General features: G+C 45.1%; 1 protein-coding gene across 2 annotated transcripts in view; it reads left to right on the top strand.

The window, feature by feature from the left end:
* hectd2 (HECT domain containing 2) overlaps nt 1-16,728 on the top strand; it is a 65,969-nt gene that overhangs the window by 6,654 nt on the left and 42,587 nt on the right. The window contains exons 2-7 of one of the 2 annotated variants that reach the window (XM_047351235.1): nt 1,775-1,916; nt 10,623-10,764; nt 10,852-10,954; nt 11,032-11,121; nt 14,091-14,155; nt 14,363-14,408. In XM_047351235.1, the coding sequence (XP_047207191.1) occupies nt 1,775-1,916; nt 10,623-10,764; nt 10,852-10,954; nt 11,032-11,121; nt 14,091-14,155; nt 14,363-14,408 (588 nt within the window). The remainder of the gene's footprint in view (nt 1-1,774; nt 1,917-10,622; nt 10,765-10,851; nt 10,955-11,031; nt 11,122-14,090; nt 14,156-14,362; nt 14,409-16,728) is intronic. The other variant, XM_047351236.1, reaches the window with a different exon arrangement.

Raw genomic sequence — 16,728 nt, forward strand, 5'->3', positions numbered from 1 at the left:
GAAAGCTACTTTGTCTTTAGTATGGAACATTTTTCAGGAGAGTCTTACAAATCTGCACTTACGTATTGTTTCCATAATAAACTGGTCGTAAAAAAACAAGCTAAGCTGGTTAAAGGATTAATATAAAATATAGGAAAGCTGCAGTGTACTGGTTACATAACTGGGCTCACCCTCGAACTGTATTAAAGCACCTTTTAGGTCAAGTATCTGAATTCAATTCAGTTTTATTTATATAGCGCCAATTCACAACACATGTCGTCTCAAGGCACTTCACAACAGTCAGGTTCATACATTCCAATTAATCCTAATCATTGAACAGTTCAGTCAGATTCAGTTATTTATTCAAATTGGTTAAAAAGTTTTTCTATCTAAGGAAACCCAGCAGATTGCATCCAGTCAGTGACTTGCAGCATTCACTCCTCCTGGATGAGCATGTAGAGACAGTGGAGAGGAAAAACTCCCTTTTAACAGGAAGAAACCTCCAGCAGAACCAGAACCAGGCTCAATGTGAGCGGCCATCTGCCACGACCAACTGGGGGTTTGAGAGAACAGAGCAGAGACACAAAGAGAACAAAGAAGTACTGATCCAGGAGTACTTTCTATGGGAAGGAAAAGTAAATGTTAATGGATGTAGCTCCTTTAGTCGTTTCATCTAGAAAGAAAGAACAGATAAACTCTGAGCCAGTTTTCAAGGTTAGAGTCTGAAAGAGAGAACATAGAGTTAGTCACAGTAGAAGCTCAGTCAATTTCCATGTCTAGGAGAGAGAAAGGGTTAAACACTAAAAGACAGGGCCATGTGGATCATCTGTAGAAGGTGAGCATTAAGTTGTTGCCAGCAGAAGCTCGGACGATTCCCCTCTCCAGAAAGGTGTCACAGGTAGACACAGAGCCAGGCCAGGTGTAGCTTCTAGGAAGAGAAATGAGAGAACAAGGTTAAAAGCTGAAATAACAGCAAATAATGCAAAATTGGAGAGTAGTGTGAGAATGTAGCGAAGAGGGTGAAAGTGGTCGTTATGTCCTCCAGCAGCCTAAGCCTATAGCAGCATAACTACACAGATAGTTTCAGTTCAGATTATGTAGTTAAACGGCGCTTATTTACAACAATATCGTCTCAAGGAACCCCACAAAGGGTCCCACTGATGGTCATTGTTATACTAAAAACCACAATGACTGGGATACCTCTCTCTGTCAGACTGATTATAACCATTGGAAAAGAGAAGGGGTCACACAGGTAGCAGAAATGGAGGGTGTGTTTGCACCTCAACCATAACTGAATCTGAAGAAAGCCCAAAGTCCAGGACTAAATCTGACAGAAAATCTGTGGAGTCTCCTGAACGGGGCTGTGGAGAGGAGATGTTCTCAATATCTGATGGAGGTTTCCTTTATACTTCAGCAGAGTGGACAAATATTACCAGGTTAGCATGTGGCCACTGATAGACTCCTAGTAAAGAGGGTTGAATGCACACACACACACACACACACACACCAACCCGAGGGATTGTATGGGAAAAACTTCACATCAAAGATTGAAAGGTTTTTAAATCACTGACCCTGCTTTCATTCTTATGAGATGAAAACTTGTATTTTAATTATTGTTCTGTTTTAGATCCTTTTTATTGTTTGAGATGCATTCAAATAAATCTGGTGATAAAACTGGGAGTAATATATTCATATGGTATATTTGACTTGGTTTTATTGGACTTCTGTAATGTTGGTTCTGTCATGAAAGATCATTAAACAGAAATCTTTCTTCATGCTGATCTTTGTGTGGCAGGTTCTGGGACGGGGACCCAAGCAGCCGTTTCCAACCCTGGGAACCTTCATCTCCACGCTAAGCCAAAGGAGGGATGTAGGAGGGCGGGGCTTTGCTGTTGGCATCGGTGGCACCATGACCGGCTCGGTGGGGATCAGGCACAGTGAGTTCACAGTTTTCATCCCACTGAGATACTAGTATTCCTTCTAAGAATTGTGATTATGTTGCTGCTGGGGCCGAGCTACAGATGGTATGAAGGACGCACACTAGATCACTGCACGGGACTATTTTTCCAATCCCGCTCCTGCTGAATTTCTGACCATTCCCGCCTGCCCCCACTGACACTTTACGATTCAATAAATGTATCGACACTGAACAAAAATCTCTCCGTTTTGAATCACAAATTCTCCTGCAAGGTGAAAACAAAAATAACATAACTGTGCATCACAAAATACACAGATAAATGAAACTAGCAAAGCTGTCTTACAGCTTACAGTGCAGGAAGCTTATATTACTAGGAGACTGGTGTCAGGCTACTGCAGCTTTCTTCTGAAATACTCAGACAGCAGATGCTGTCTCTGAAGGCGGACTGGACTCACACTCAGAATGGACCCGGAAGCTTCATTAGGGAAAAGGTCTCTGTGAAATTTCCATCCCTGAAACACCTCATCTGGGTTTGGGATTCAGCTCTCTGAGAGTAGGATGCTGATGTTTTTATTTATTTCTTCATCAACAAACTTTGGGCCTGCATTGAAGGAGGAATCTTCTTCTCACTCTGCAAACAGGTCGGGTTTTTATTCTGTTTTTATTTGTGGCTGGAGGGGGTGCATCCTGTGCTGGGACCACCTCAAAGATCAGGTTTGTTTTACATCTTTGGATGAAATCTGGCAAATTTTCATTCAGAAATAGATCTAAGTTGTTATTTTTCTGTTTTTAATTTTAATAATGTTTTTAATTAAATGTATATATTCTTGAACAAATTTATCCCGAGTCTTGATTTTACTACCAAGCTCAGTTGTACTCTCCCTAATTCCAACAATGTTTTTTGTTTCTTAAAGATCTGTTTTGTGGCACTAGTGGCTTTTATTGTGTCATTTTTGAAAGTCGGCAGACAGGAAGCGAGGGAACAGTCTTGGGACCCAGTGTCTATTTTAAGCTGCCCAGTTCCCCCGAAATTTGCATTGGATCCCGTGGAACCCAATGGAGGTCTCTAGCACACACCTCCAAACTGCACCTCTGCTTGGCTGTGCTGGTTGCTGGGAGATCGAAGGAAGAAGCTTGTTTCAGGCTGCAGTTAGAATGCAGCAGGTACCTGTCAAACTGTAAAAGAAACAACCTGGCATCATATTTACCTGCGAAGGAGAGCAGCAGTCAGAAGGTAGGGCTTTATAACATTGTGAAGGTCCAGAGAGGTTATCACAGGGACAACGTAGGCCTGGAGACACAGTTAGAGTGGCAGGACTGGGTGGATTGGACAAGTTCAGAGGAAGGAAGTAGACATATAAAGCACCACCGTGTTTGAAAGTTCTAACCTCATGGACAGCTGTTGTTTCTGATGCCATCAGAGGATCATTTATCTCTCTAAGTGAAGGACCTGATTCCAAACCAACAATTCAATCCCACCTTAACGTGGTGGAGGGGTTTGAGTGCTCAAATGATCCTAGAGGCTATGTTGTCTGGGGCCTAAATGCCCCTGGTAGGGTCTCCCATGGCAAACAGGTTCTAGGTGATGGGTCAGACAAAGAATGGTTCAAGAACCCCTCATGAAGAACACAATATCGAGGCACGTGACGTCGCCCGGTACGGCGGAGCCGGGGTCCCACCCTGGAGCCAGGCCTGGGGTCGGGACTCGTCGGAGAGCGCCTGGTGGCCGGGTTGCTCCTCGCGGGACCCGGCCGGGCCAAGCCCGAATGAGAGACGCGAGGCCATCCTCCAGTGGGCCCACCACCTGCAGGGGGAACCATGAGGGACCGGTGCAAAGAGGATTGGGTGGCGGATGAAGGTGGAGACCTCAACGGCCCGATCCACGGATGCTTAGGCTGGCTCTAGGGACGTGGAATGTCACCTCGCTGGGGGGGAAGGAGTCTGAGCTTGTGCGGGAGGTCGAGAGATATCGACTAGAAATAGTCGGGCTCGCCTCCACGCACAGCGTGGGCTCTGGAACCCATCTCCTTGAGAGGGGTTGGACTCTCTTCTACTCTGGAGTGGCCCACGGGGAGAGGCGGCGGGCTGGTGTGGGTTTGCTTGTTGCCCCCCAGCTCAGCCGTCTCGTGTTGGGGTTTACCCCAGTGGATGAGAGGGTTGTATCCCTGCGCCTTCGGGTTGGGGAGAGGTCTCTGACTATCATTTCAGCCTACGGGCCGAGTGGTAGTGCAGAGTACCCTGCCTTCTTGGCGTCCCTGTCGGGGGTGCTGGATAGTGCCCCTCCCGGGGACTCCATTATTCTGCTGGGGGACTTCAACGCCCACGTGGGGAACGACAGTGACACCTGGAGAGGCGTGATCGGGAGGAATGGCCTCCCCGATCTGAATCCGAGTGGTGTTTTGTTATTGAACTTCTGTGCTAGTCACGGATTGTCCATAACGAACACCATGTTCAAACATAAGAGTGTCCATCAGTGCACTTGGCACCAGGACACCCTAGGCAGGAGGTCGATGATCGACTTTGTTGTCGTATCATCAGACCTTCGGCCGCATGTTTTGGACACTCGGGTGAAGAGAGGGGCTGAGCTGTCCACTGATCATCACCTGGTGGTGAGTTGGATCCGCTGGAGGAGGAGAAAGCCGGACAGACTCGGCAGGCCCAAGTGCATAGTGAGGGTCTGCTGGGAACGCCTGGCGGAGCCCTCGGCCAGGGATGTATTCAACTCCCACCTCCGGGAGAGCTTCGACCAGATCCCGGGGGATGTTGGAGACATAGAGTCCGAGTGGACCATGTTCTCTGCATCTATTGTTGATGCTGCTGCCCATAGCTGCGGCCGTAAGGTCTGCGGTGCCTGTCGTGGCGGCAATCCCAGAACCCGGTGGTGGACACCGGCAGTAAGGGATGCTGTTAAGCTGAAGAAGGAGTCCTATCGGCTGTGGTTGGCTTGTGGGACTCCTGAGGCGGCTGACGGGTACCGTGAGGCCAAGCGTGCTGTGGCCCGGGCTGTGGCAGAGGCAAAAACCCGGGCCTGGGAAGAGTTCGGTGAGGCCATGGAGAAGGACTACCGGTTGGCCTCGAAGCGATTCTGGCAAACCGTCCGGCGCCTCAGGAGGGGGAAACAGTGCTTTGCCAACACTGTTTATAGTGGGGGCGGGAGACTGCTGACCTCGACTGAGGACATTATCGGGCGGTGGAAGGAGTACTTCGAGGATCTCCTCAATCCTGCCATCACGCATTCCGTGGTGGAAACAGAGGCTGGGGACTCGAGGTTGGACTCTTTCATCACCCAGGCTGAAGTCACCGAGGTGGTTAAAAAGCTCCGCGGTGGCAAGGCTTCGGGGGTGGATGAGATCCGCCCTGAGTACCTCAAGTCTCTGGATGTTGTAGGGCTGTCATGGTTGACACGCCTCTTCAACATTGCGTGGCGGTCGGGGACAGTGCCTCTGGACTGGCAGACTGGGGTGGTGGTCCCCCTTTATAAGAAAGGGGACCGGAGGGTGTGTTCCAACTACAGGGGGATCACACTCCTCAGCCTCCCTGGTAAGGCCTACGCCAGGGTATTGGAGAGGAGAGTCCGACCGATAGTCGAACCTCGGCTTCAGGAGGAACAGTGTGGTTTTCGTCCCAGCCGTGGAACACTGGACCAGCTCTATACCCTCTACAGGGTGCTCGAGGGTTCATGGGAGTTTGCCCAACCGGTTCACATGTGTTTTGTGGACCTGGAGAAGGCATTCGACTGTGTCCCTCGTGATGCCCTGTGGGGGGTGCTCCAGGAGTATGGAATCGGGGGCCCTTTATTAGGGGCCATCCGGTCCCTGTACGAGCGGAGCAGGAGTTTGGTCCGCATTGCCGGCACTAAGTCGGACCTGTTCCCAGTGCATGTTGGACTCTGGCAGGGCTGCCCTTTGTCGCCGGTCCTGTTCATAACTTTTATGGACAGGATTTCTAGACGCAGCCAAGGGCCGGAGGGGGTCTGGTTTGGGGACCAGTGGATTTCGTCTCTTCTTTTTGCGGATGACGTGGTCCTGCTGGCCCCCTCTAGCCAAGACCTACAGCATGCGCTGTGGCGGTTCGCAGCCAAGTGTGAAGCGGCTGGGATGAGGATCAGCTCCTCCAAGTCCGAGGCCATGGTACTCGACCGGAAAAGGGTGGCTTGTCCTCTTCAGGTTGGAGGGGAGTTCCTGCCTCACGTGGAGGAGTTTAAGTATCTCGGGGTCTTGTTCACGAGTGAGGGAAGAATGGAGCGGGAGATCGACAGACGGATCGGTGCAGCTGCCACAGTAATGGGGGCGCTGTGCCGGTCCATTGTGGTGAAGAGAGAGCTGAGCCGAAAAGCAAAGCTCTCAATTTACTGGTCGGTCTATGTTCCTACCCTCACCTATGGCCATGAACTTTGGGTCATGACCGAAAGAACGAGATCACGGATACAAGCGGCTGAAATGAGCTTCCTCCGTAGGGTGGCCGGGCACTCCCTTAGAGATAGGGTGAGGAGCTCGGCCATCCGGGAGGAGCTCGGAGTAGAACTGCTGCTCCTCCACATCGAGAGGAGCCAGTTGAGGTGGCTTGGGCATCTATACCGGATGCCTCCTGGACGCCTTCCTTGGGAGGTGTTCCAGGCACGTCCCACCGGGAGGAGGCCCAGGGGACGGCCCAGGACACGCTGGAGGGACTATGTCTCTCGGCTGGCCTGGGAACGCCTTGGGCTCCCCCTGGAGGAGCTGGAGGAGGTGTCTGGAGAGAGGGACGTCTGGGCGTCTCTGCTGAGTCTGCTGCCCCCGCGACCCGGTCCTGGATAAGCGGAAGACGACGAACGAACAATTCAATCCCTTGATTCATCTTGTTTGTAGCTGAAACGTTTTTTTCTGCTACATTCTGACTTTTCACAAATCTGATGCTTTTTGGTGTGAGTAGACCAGAAGCACAGCTAACGTTAACCCTCTTTAAGCACCATTGATATATTCTTGAACATGTTGAAGCTTTCCAGTGAATGGTTGATTGTAAAGGAAGCAAACTCTGCTGTATTTGCTGCTTACGGCTGTTAAAAAACAACACTTTGACCTCCTCTGATTTTTCTCCAGAAGGTTCACAGCAGATGTTCCCAGTGAAGCAGCTCCTCGCCTACAGTCTTAAGATGTTCTCAGCCTGGTTTTGTTCTCTCAGAGACAATCTGAAGTGGGTCTAGGATGTGATGATGTGTTACTTCCTCTGTTTACAGTACGCCTGATGTCTGCACTCTGGCTGCAACTTGCATGGGAGGAAGAGGCTTTGTGTGATTTTAACGTAGGATAAGACCTTTAACTCAGATTTCTACTGATTTGCTGCAAACCTTTTTGAACTGTTGGTTTCTGGGTTGAAATCAGCAGCCGAGGAACTGGTGAAGATATTTTCTTACTGGTGAAGATATTTTTTTAAAATCGTGCAAACGTCTCGTCGGTTCTAATTCATTGCGAGCGTTATTTTACATTTCGGAGGTTGTTGGTTGGTTGTCGTGAAAGGCGAGGTTATTTCTGACTGCCATGAGAACAGAGACCCAGTGGAGCGCTCATCAGCCAGCTTTGTCACCACAGCTACTGATGCCAGAATAATTATGCGAACCTCCACCCCAAATGAAAACCATATGAAAGGAAAACACTCAACACACACACACTCTAATGTACACAGGATGCTGCAGCATTCCTCAACCCTGTTACAGTCGTCAAGTCTGCTGGATAATCACAGTTTCAGGAGGTTTGTGTTTCCCTTTTCATTTTCTCAACTATGGTTCTGTGTCCTGAGGCCGAGCTAATCAGAGGTTCATCTTGAGTTTCGGGTCAGAATCAGAAAACACTGACACTTTGGTTTTAGAGCCAGATGCATGAAAGGATACAAAACTATGAACTGTCCCATCATGGAAGCTGTTGCATCAATGCTGCATGCAAAAATCTCCCAGAGCAGGAAAATCACGGACAGATCGCTTCTTAGGGCTGCCTGCTGGAACAGTGGGTAGCACTGCTGCCTTGCAGCAAGAAGGTCCTGGGTTTGAATCCTGGCCTGATGTCTTTTTTGGATGGAGTTTGCATGTTCTCCTTGTGGATGTCTGGGTTCTCTCCAGGTACTCCAGCTTCCTCCCAGTCATTACAATTTTTAGAAAAAGTATCGCTGTGAAATATTTTTCTTAAATCATGCAGCTCTTATCGTAAGAAAGTAAAAGCTGCAAATTAATAAAACAACCAGAGACTCAGAAAATGCTGTGTAGTCAGTTGCTATGGTGATTACTGCCTTTTTCTGGTAAGGAGAAACCTTCTGATGGACACAAACATAAACCTCTCTGGGTCTGCAGAGTGTTTATGTAGGAGATACGAAGCTTCAGTTCAAGGTGTTCAACCATCTACCTCCTGCAGCCGAAGGAGAAACAAAGTCGACAGAAATACCTACATTTGGATGTAGAAACTGAACCTGTGGAGATGAAAGTGTTAAAATCTGTGGTATAGAACTAAGTACACTAACAACGTTGTCAGTTTTCAAGGATTATGGTGGAAGAAATCCATTAGGTGATATCTGCACTAAAAAAAGAGAAGGGCTCGTATTACAATACTGTCCAGATAAGTTTTAATCAGAGTCATCAGAGCACTGAAACTGGAGAAGTATGACCCAAGCCTTTAGCTGAAAAAAAGCGTGTTGGTCCTCGAGGGTCGTGAAGGTGTTTCTGAAGATGAAAGGCTGTCATGACAACCAGGACTTGTTGCTATGAGGAGTGACCTGGATGGTGTGCCGGTCCAGCCCCAGTCTCCACCCAGTTAAGGCCTAACAAGCCCTTGGCTGACATCATCTGTGTGTGCAGCTGTCGTGTTTGCATGAGAGTTCATGAAGGTTCAAAGTGATTTATGCAAGAGGAAGAGGACCCACCAATGAGACACCTCAGGCTGCCTTTCTGGAAACAAGACATCACTGTGCTGGATGCTTAAATCTGTGGCACGATGTCAGGAAACATGGATCATGGATAAGAATGTGAGGAGGGACATAAAGAGCTGAGGGACCACTGAGGGAAGGATGACTTCCTGCTTGTCTCTGGTTGCCCACTCTTCTCTCCAACGTCCATAGGGTCCCTGAAGGTCCCACTACAACATTTCAATCAGGTTGAGGTCTGGTCTTTAACTAGGCCATTGCACCATCTAGGTTATTTACTTTCTCAGACATTCTGTCATAGATTTGCTGCTGAATTTGGAATCGTTGTCCTATTGGTGCTGCTGTTTGGGCCAAGTTTCAGCTGTCGGGCAGATGGACCCACAGAGCAGTGCATGGTCCACTCAATCACTCCACGGTGCTCAAGTCCAATGCTTGCAGAAGAAACCCACATCATTATTCCTCTACCACCATGCTTGACAGCTGGTATGAGGTGTTTGAGCTGATCTCCTGTTTTTGGTTTTCTTTGAACATGGTCCTATTCATTATGTTCAAACATCTCCACTTTGGTCTCATCTGTCCAGAGAACATTGTCCTTTATTCAGATGCAGCTTCAGCCACCCTAAGCCCTTCTGCCATATTTCTAAACAGAAGAAAAGAGGCTTTCTTTTTCCGCAGTTTTTCTAACTGTCCTGTCATGAACTTTAACCTTTAACCTGGTAACTCATTCCTGCACAGTTTGAGATGGAGCTCTTTGGTGTTCCCTCATTTTTCAGAGCATTTCACGCTCTGACCTTGGGGTCCAACTTGCAACCTGCTGGGTTTCCCCTCCTGGGAATGTTGGCCGTAGTCTGTTTTTAATACGTAGAACTCCAGTTGTTTGGGAATACCTTTAAATGTTCCCAATGGTTGACGCAACCCAGCACATCATCAGAACCAGAACACAATTTACTGCAGTTTATACCAGTTTAATTTAGAGTTGAGACTCTTTTCATTTAGTAATCTTTAGTCCTGATCCGTGTCAATCATAACACCTTTACAGAAACTAGAGTTGGTTCTAATCTGGGCTTTTTTTCTGTAAGAAGCCCATCTGGATTCTGATTACCTTTTCTGAGCAAGCTCCGTCCCCAGAGGAGGAGCTTTTCATTTGTTCAACCCTGGGAACATTAGTCCAGCCCTGCCAGGCCCTTCTCTGCTGAAACCCAGAGCAGCAGTTATCCATCAGTCTCCCTCTTTGCTCCTTTTATCTTCTGCTTGTACAATCTGTCCAAGCCTGCAGAATGAACACCCACAATGCACCTGGACAGGCCTCCTCCTGATGGTTGTTACTGTGGAGACAGAGACAATAAGGGACCAATTATAAAGAGAAAGGATGGGTGGGTAGAAGTGTGGGAGGACACATGAATGTGTTTTCACCTGGTGCAGGACTGGCCTTTATGATGAATCACCAGGTATTACTGGTTAGGGTGAAAGCAGTGACACCAAATCATATCTCCCTGATTTTCCTCCTTCACTGATTTACTTTGGCTCTTTGGTTCCATTAATGGAGCTTTCTTCATTTTTCATATTTCATCATAAGCATTTATTATAGAAGTGAAGCAGTTCTATTATTTGCATGTTGCAGCTGTGTGTTGTTCTGAGGAAATTAAAGGGCTAAAATAAAGTCAAAAAACAAACAGAAACCAGAACATTTCATCAGGGTTCCAGTGCAGCTGTGATGTGTTTTCTGTGGCAGATCTGACGTTTTGACTTGTCTGAGCTGTAGACATTCAGATGAAACTGTGAGTTGTAAGGACCACCAAACTGAAGCTGTGATGGTCTCATCTTGTTTCCTGTGTGGCAGCAGTGAGGGAGCTGCCTCCCATCTGCGGTAACGTCCGCCAGAGGCAGCGGCTCTCCATCGACACTCTGCCTCCAGAAGTCAAAGCTCCCTTCCCCTCCGACCCCATCATCCCCCTCCGTACCAAGACTACCAAGGAGTTTCAGTGAGTCTCCTCCTACAGATGATGAAACATCCACAAATACTCATCACTGTCCAGCTTTATTTCATCCACCTGCTGTGTTTATAACAGGGAGGACGTGGACCGTGCCGTCCAATCAGGCGACTGGAGGGAGGTCAGAGAGTTTTACCTGACAACCTTCGACTCCTTCATAGAGATTAACGCCGCCTTCAAGGTAAAAACCTGGGAGAAATCTCTGCTGCTGCTTGTTTGTGCTGCAGTTTTCCTCACCATGTCTCCATGTTGTCCCAGCGAGAGGCCAACGGATTGTTTAACACCATCGAGGACTCAGGGGTCAACGCCAAGTTTGTCAGCGTTGTTTACGACTCGCTCCTCAGTACAGTAAGTGAGACAAAACCCAGTTCTCATCTGCAGAACCCAGAGACTCCAGTCATCAGGGTTCTAGAGGTCTGGGCTCAGGACATTATTTACTTCATCTGTCCTTGTTCCACAATTCATTTAAGGTTGTTTTCTTTTCATGACTCGTCATGATTTTAATAAAACTTTATATAAAATAAATGTCGTGCTGGGAAATGCTGTAAATAGTTCATAGAGTTTGAAAATAAGTTTTATTTTGCAGAAATGCCTGAAAATCCGTTCAACTTTAATAAAGTTCTGAACGAGTCTGATGTCTGAAAGTATGGTTAGTTTACTGTTTATATCCAAGATGTTTATTTCCAGTTGATTTATTATTAATAACTCAACTGTAAGTCTGTGTTTATGGCAGTAATTTAATCTTTGGTTTTATTCCATTAAAACTCCAGCAGCATAACTGAACCAGTCAAAATCTTCTTCCTTTGTCAAAATGTATTTATAGTAAAAAGATTTCATGAAACAAACAAAGGATATAAGAATAAGAAGCACAATAACACAATATAACCTCCCTTATGTTGTTTAAGGCAAAACAAAAAGAGAATTATGAGTGAAATCATGCTGAATATGAACTGTTCAGGAACATGTTATCCTGACAGCTTCTGCTCAATTAGACACAAATTAAGCTATTTATATTATTATTATTATTATATTTGAAAACTGCTTAAACTTGAGTTTTATGCCCATAATAATTATCCAAAACTCAACCTTCGGGTCATTTTGCCCATGAATTGTAAGAACCCAACGCTCTAAATAACTGTGTCTTTGCTTTTATTTATCTGGCATTTCTGGTTAAATTAGGCAAAATGAAATAGAAGGATTAAACTAAATCGAATATTTAACCAACAACGATACTGTAAAGATGGAAAGCTGTGCACCAAGGTTCATATAACTGTTAAAAATGTTTTTTTATTTCTTGATCTATTCTTATACTGTAGTTTCATCTACCTATTCCATAAAAGTGATGAATAAACAGCATAAAGTCGACATTTTCCACTATTTTAATATTAACAAGGTTTTCTTATATCTGAAAAAAGACATTAGCTTACCCTGACCACTAGGGGCGCACTTTGTGTGTGAGCTTTATCTCAGCTAATTGTATGAGGATTTTTGGCTATACATACAGTACAGACCAAACGTTTGTACACACCTTCTCATTCAAAGAGTTTTCTTTATTTTCATGACTATGAATATTGTAGCTTCACACTGAAGGCATCAAAACTATGAATTAACACATGTGGAATTATATACTGAACAAAAAAGTGTAAAACAACTGAAAATATGTCTTATATTCTAGGTTCTTCAAAGTAGCCACCTTTTGCTTTGATTACTGCTCCGCACACTCTTGGCTTTCTGTTGATGAGCTTCAAGAGGTAGTCACCTGAAATGGTTTTCCAACAGTCTTGAAGGAGTTCCCAGAGATGCTGAGCACTTGTTGGCCCTTTTGCCTTCACTCTGCGGTCCAGCTCAACCCAAACCATCTCGATTGGGTTCAGGTCCGGTGACTGTAGAGGCCAGGTCATCTGGCGCAGCACCCCATCCCTCTCCTTCTTGGTCAAATAGTCCTTACACAGCCTGGAGGTGTGTTTGGGGTCATTGTCCTGTTGAAAAATTAATGATGGTCCAACTAAACGTAAACCGGATGGAATAGCATGCTGCTGCAAGATGCTGTGGTAGCCATGCTGGTTCAGTATGACTTCAATTTTGAATAAATCCCCAACAGTGTCATCAGCAAAGCTCCCCCACACCATCACGCCTCCTCCTCCATGCTTCACGGTGGGAACCAGGTATGTAGAGTCCATCCGTTCACCTCTTCTGTGCCGCACAAAGACACGGTGGTTGGAACCAAAGATCTCAAACTTGGACTCATCAGACCAAAGCACAGATTTCTACTGGTCTAATGTCCATTCCTTGTGTTCTCTAGCCCAAACACGTCTCTTCTGCTTGTTGCCTGTCCTCAGCAGTGGTTTCCTAGCAGCTATTTTACCATGAAGGCCTGATTCACACAGTCTCCTCTTAACAGTTGTTCTAGAGATGTGTCTGCTGCTAGAACTCTGTGTGGCATTGACCTGTTCTCTAATCAGAGCTGCTGTTAACCTGCGATTTCTGAGGCTGGAGACTCGGATGAACTTATCTTCCGCAGTAGAAGTGACTCTTGGTCTTCCTTTCCTGGGGCGGTCCTCATGGGAGCCAGTTTCTTTATAGCGCTTGATGGTTTGTGTGACTGCACTTGGGGACACTTTCAAAGTTTTCCCAATTGTTCGGACACCTGTGAAGTGAAAACCATTTCAGGTGACTACCTCTTGAAGCTCATCAACAGAAAGCCAAGAGTGTGCGGAGCAGTAATGAAAGCAAAAGGTGGCTGCTTTGAAGAACCTAGAATATAAGGCATATTTTCGGTTGTTTCACACTTTTTTGTTCAGTATATAATTCCACATGTGTTAATTCATAGTTTTGATGCCTTCAGTGTGAAGCTACAATATTCATAGTCATGAAAATAAAGAAAACTCTTTGAATGAGAAGGTGTGCACAAACATTTGGTCTGTACTGTACATAACTGCAACAGCTGTGTGTCATATTTAATTACACCCATACCTGTCTGATCTAAAACTGAGTTTATTAAGTTAATTCTGGCGTTTATTTTGGTTTAGTTTATAGTAGATGTCTAAATTTGGTTTGATATGTTAAATTAGCTGTGACTGGAAAAATATTTAAGCTGAAATAATGTTCAAGGGATCAAATCTGTAGTCGCAGTATTTACAAGTATTTGGACTTTTATAAAAAAGTATTGGGTCCTGTTTCAGTCTGGGTTTCAAATGATTTCATAGAAATCTTGAATGTTGAAATTTAAAGATGGATAAACCTGACCATAGAGTGCAGATGTTTGTGTGACTCACTGAGACTCGGACTCGTGGACTGAAGCGTGTGCTTTGTTTCAGCCTCAGGACATCCAGAAGTCTGTTTTAAAAGGGATCATCAACAGCCTGCTGAGAGAGTGGAAAGGGTGAGAGAACCTCGTCCACCGGACCATAGCCTGCACTGTTTTTATCTTCTTAGCTTTCATCATTATAAACATTTCCAATCAGAGAAAGATCAAATTAATGAGATGTTTGTGTTTCAACTGGGTCCCTGGATGTTTTATTAAAAATGTTCCCTTTTTAGCTGGTTGTCTTTGATTTCTTTCCAAATGTAATCTGTTTTCTTTTATTAGGCCTCGGACAAAAGACGACCTGCGAGCATATTTCATTCTGATTCAGGTGAGACCCAAAGCCACTGAGATACATTAAAGACTGGATCAGAAACTCTAAATATTCCCATTTAAAAAAGACGCATTAAAGGAACCAGTGCAAAAACTTCCACTTCTTTCTGTTGGTGCTGTTTGAACATCCCTGATGATGGACAAAGAAGCTGCTGACTTATGTAAGAACCAGAGATCCAGAGAACACTGAGTCATTGGTTGCTATGGTGATTCCCTCCTTTCCTGGAGAGCAGCGGGGAGCAGGGCATGAGGGGAGGCCCACAGCACCACTATTTTCACCAGAGATCTAGACTAAATCACAAGAATTCAGCAATGAAAGGATTCTATCGTTGGAGATGTACCAATGAAATGAAAATAGTGGCAGAATAAGAAACCAGCTGAATATTTATCTGTGCTTTTCTGTTAGCATCTTTAGCTTCACCTGACAGCTTCTGAAAATAAAGGATTGTTTGGTTGTTCATACAGTAGTGAAGAGGAGCTACTAGAAGTTACTTTGCCAAAGTTTGGACTTTCTGTCCTACTTTGGATTCATCCTTTCCAAACTGTCTTCACCTGTTTTCCTCCCAGTTCATGAAATCCAAATACTTACCAGATGTTTGCAGAATTTTGTCTGACGTTACAGTTGACTTCCTCCATCGTATTAGCCAGCATATGTGGTCCAGTTATATCAGCAATTTAAACCTAATCAAACAACAGGACTGGGATTATGTTCTGATCCGGCATTGGTTATTAGCGCTGGTTAGTCTGGTTAGTCCAGCAGTCATTAGACAGCTCACAGCTCAAAGACCTTAAGATCACATGCTTCTGTCAGTCATGAACATCTGCTGTTTGCTCTGTGTGGACCACTCTGTCTAACAGGCTGAAACCCAGGTTTTCACATCAGGGGTTCTGTATCTTCAGGGGTGCTGTATATATTCTGAAGCACCGACTTTCCAATTCGCTGGCAGCAGGTCTGAGAGCTCATCTCTGCTGTTAACAGGAAAAGCACTTGAAACTTCATGATGCTTGTAGATAAATGCTGTTAACAATCAAGCTGCAGCTCATCTCCAGCTGTGGTTCATCAGATGTCTGTGTTGGAGAAAGCTACAGCTAGAAATCTCTGAGGAAGTTCTTGCTCTTCACCCCTCCATCTATCTTTGCTTCTTTTTATTTCTGCTCTTTTCTGTTTCTTTTCTTGGTCTATTTTCCTCTTTTTAGCCTCTTTCTTCACTGCAGCCTTACTGCCATATATAGGAGTGGCATGAAAACAGGAAACTAGAGTTAAGGGTGCCAATACAAAAGTATTCAAGCACCTTCCCTCTTTCTATTGGTCAATTTTGCTGCTCCTCCTCAGGATTAGAAAAACACATTCAAAAACGACCCTAAAACAAGCAAGTTAAAAGTGAACGGCTTTCGGTAGCTCTTCAGCCCAGGGCAGCTTTATTTCAACAGATCTGCTAGGTTCTGTCAAATATCTGTGAGTAAACCCAGCCCACTCCACGGCTCAGCCAGACACCGTTGGGTTTAAACAGTTCACAGAAAGCTGGACTTTATCTGACTGGATTGCTATTTTAAACCGTTTATAGCGTAGATTCTAACCCAGTGAAATATTTAGAAGCTTTCTGGCTCGTTTCATCCCCATATATATAGTTTTCGTCTTTTTGCCTGCATATAAATTCCAATTTCTCATCCATGTTTCTGTCTGACTGTACAATTAAAATAGCTGAACTGTTTGGCTCTCAAGAAAAGGGATAAATCACCATAGGAAGCAGTGACTTGTTGTATCTGGTTCTTATTTTACTCTGGAACTTTTTCTTTTTATTAATGGGTCATCATCAAGTCAGTTTATGATAGTTAATCTAATGTCTCAGCTTTTTCCTGTTTATACCCACTGTTAGGGATTATATGATGAAGGAAGCAGAATTGTTTATTTCATGAAGCTAGCATCCCCTGTGCTTCAGCTGTCTAAACTAAATTCTGTATTACTGTATTCGGTGTCTTTAGATCTCTTCTGTTAGAGTTTTATTTATATCTTTGATGCTAATTCAGAGAGCAATTTCAAAGTTTTCCCCAAAGTCCCAAAAATATTCATTAAACTTGTGTTCGGGTCAAAAAAAGGGAAACATTACAGAACTGGAGTGAAAAACCTCTAGCTTGTGTTCCCCAGAAACAACTGAAACATTTTCAGGAAAGGTTTAAAACACGGTGTACATTTTTGCCAAATGTTACCGCAATTCAACAAATGCTGATCTATTTCCTTTAATCAACAATCCAGTTGGATTTTTGGTGAAAGTTGAGCAGGATCAGTTCTCGTTGACATGACATGACATGATGAACAC

Source organism: Girardinichthys multiradiatus, chromosome 22 (genome assembly GCF_021462225.1).
Source record: "Girardinichthys multiradiatus isolate DD_20200921_A chromosome 22, DD_fGirMul_XY1, whole genome shotgun sequence".
Classification (NCBI taxonomy): domain Eukaryota; kingdom Metazoa; phylum Chordata; class Actinopteri; order Cyprinodontiformes; family Goodeidae; genus Girardinichthys; species Girardinichthys multiradiatus.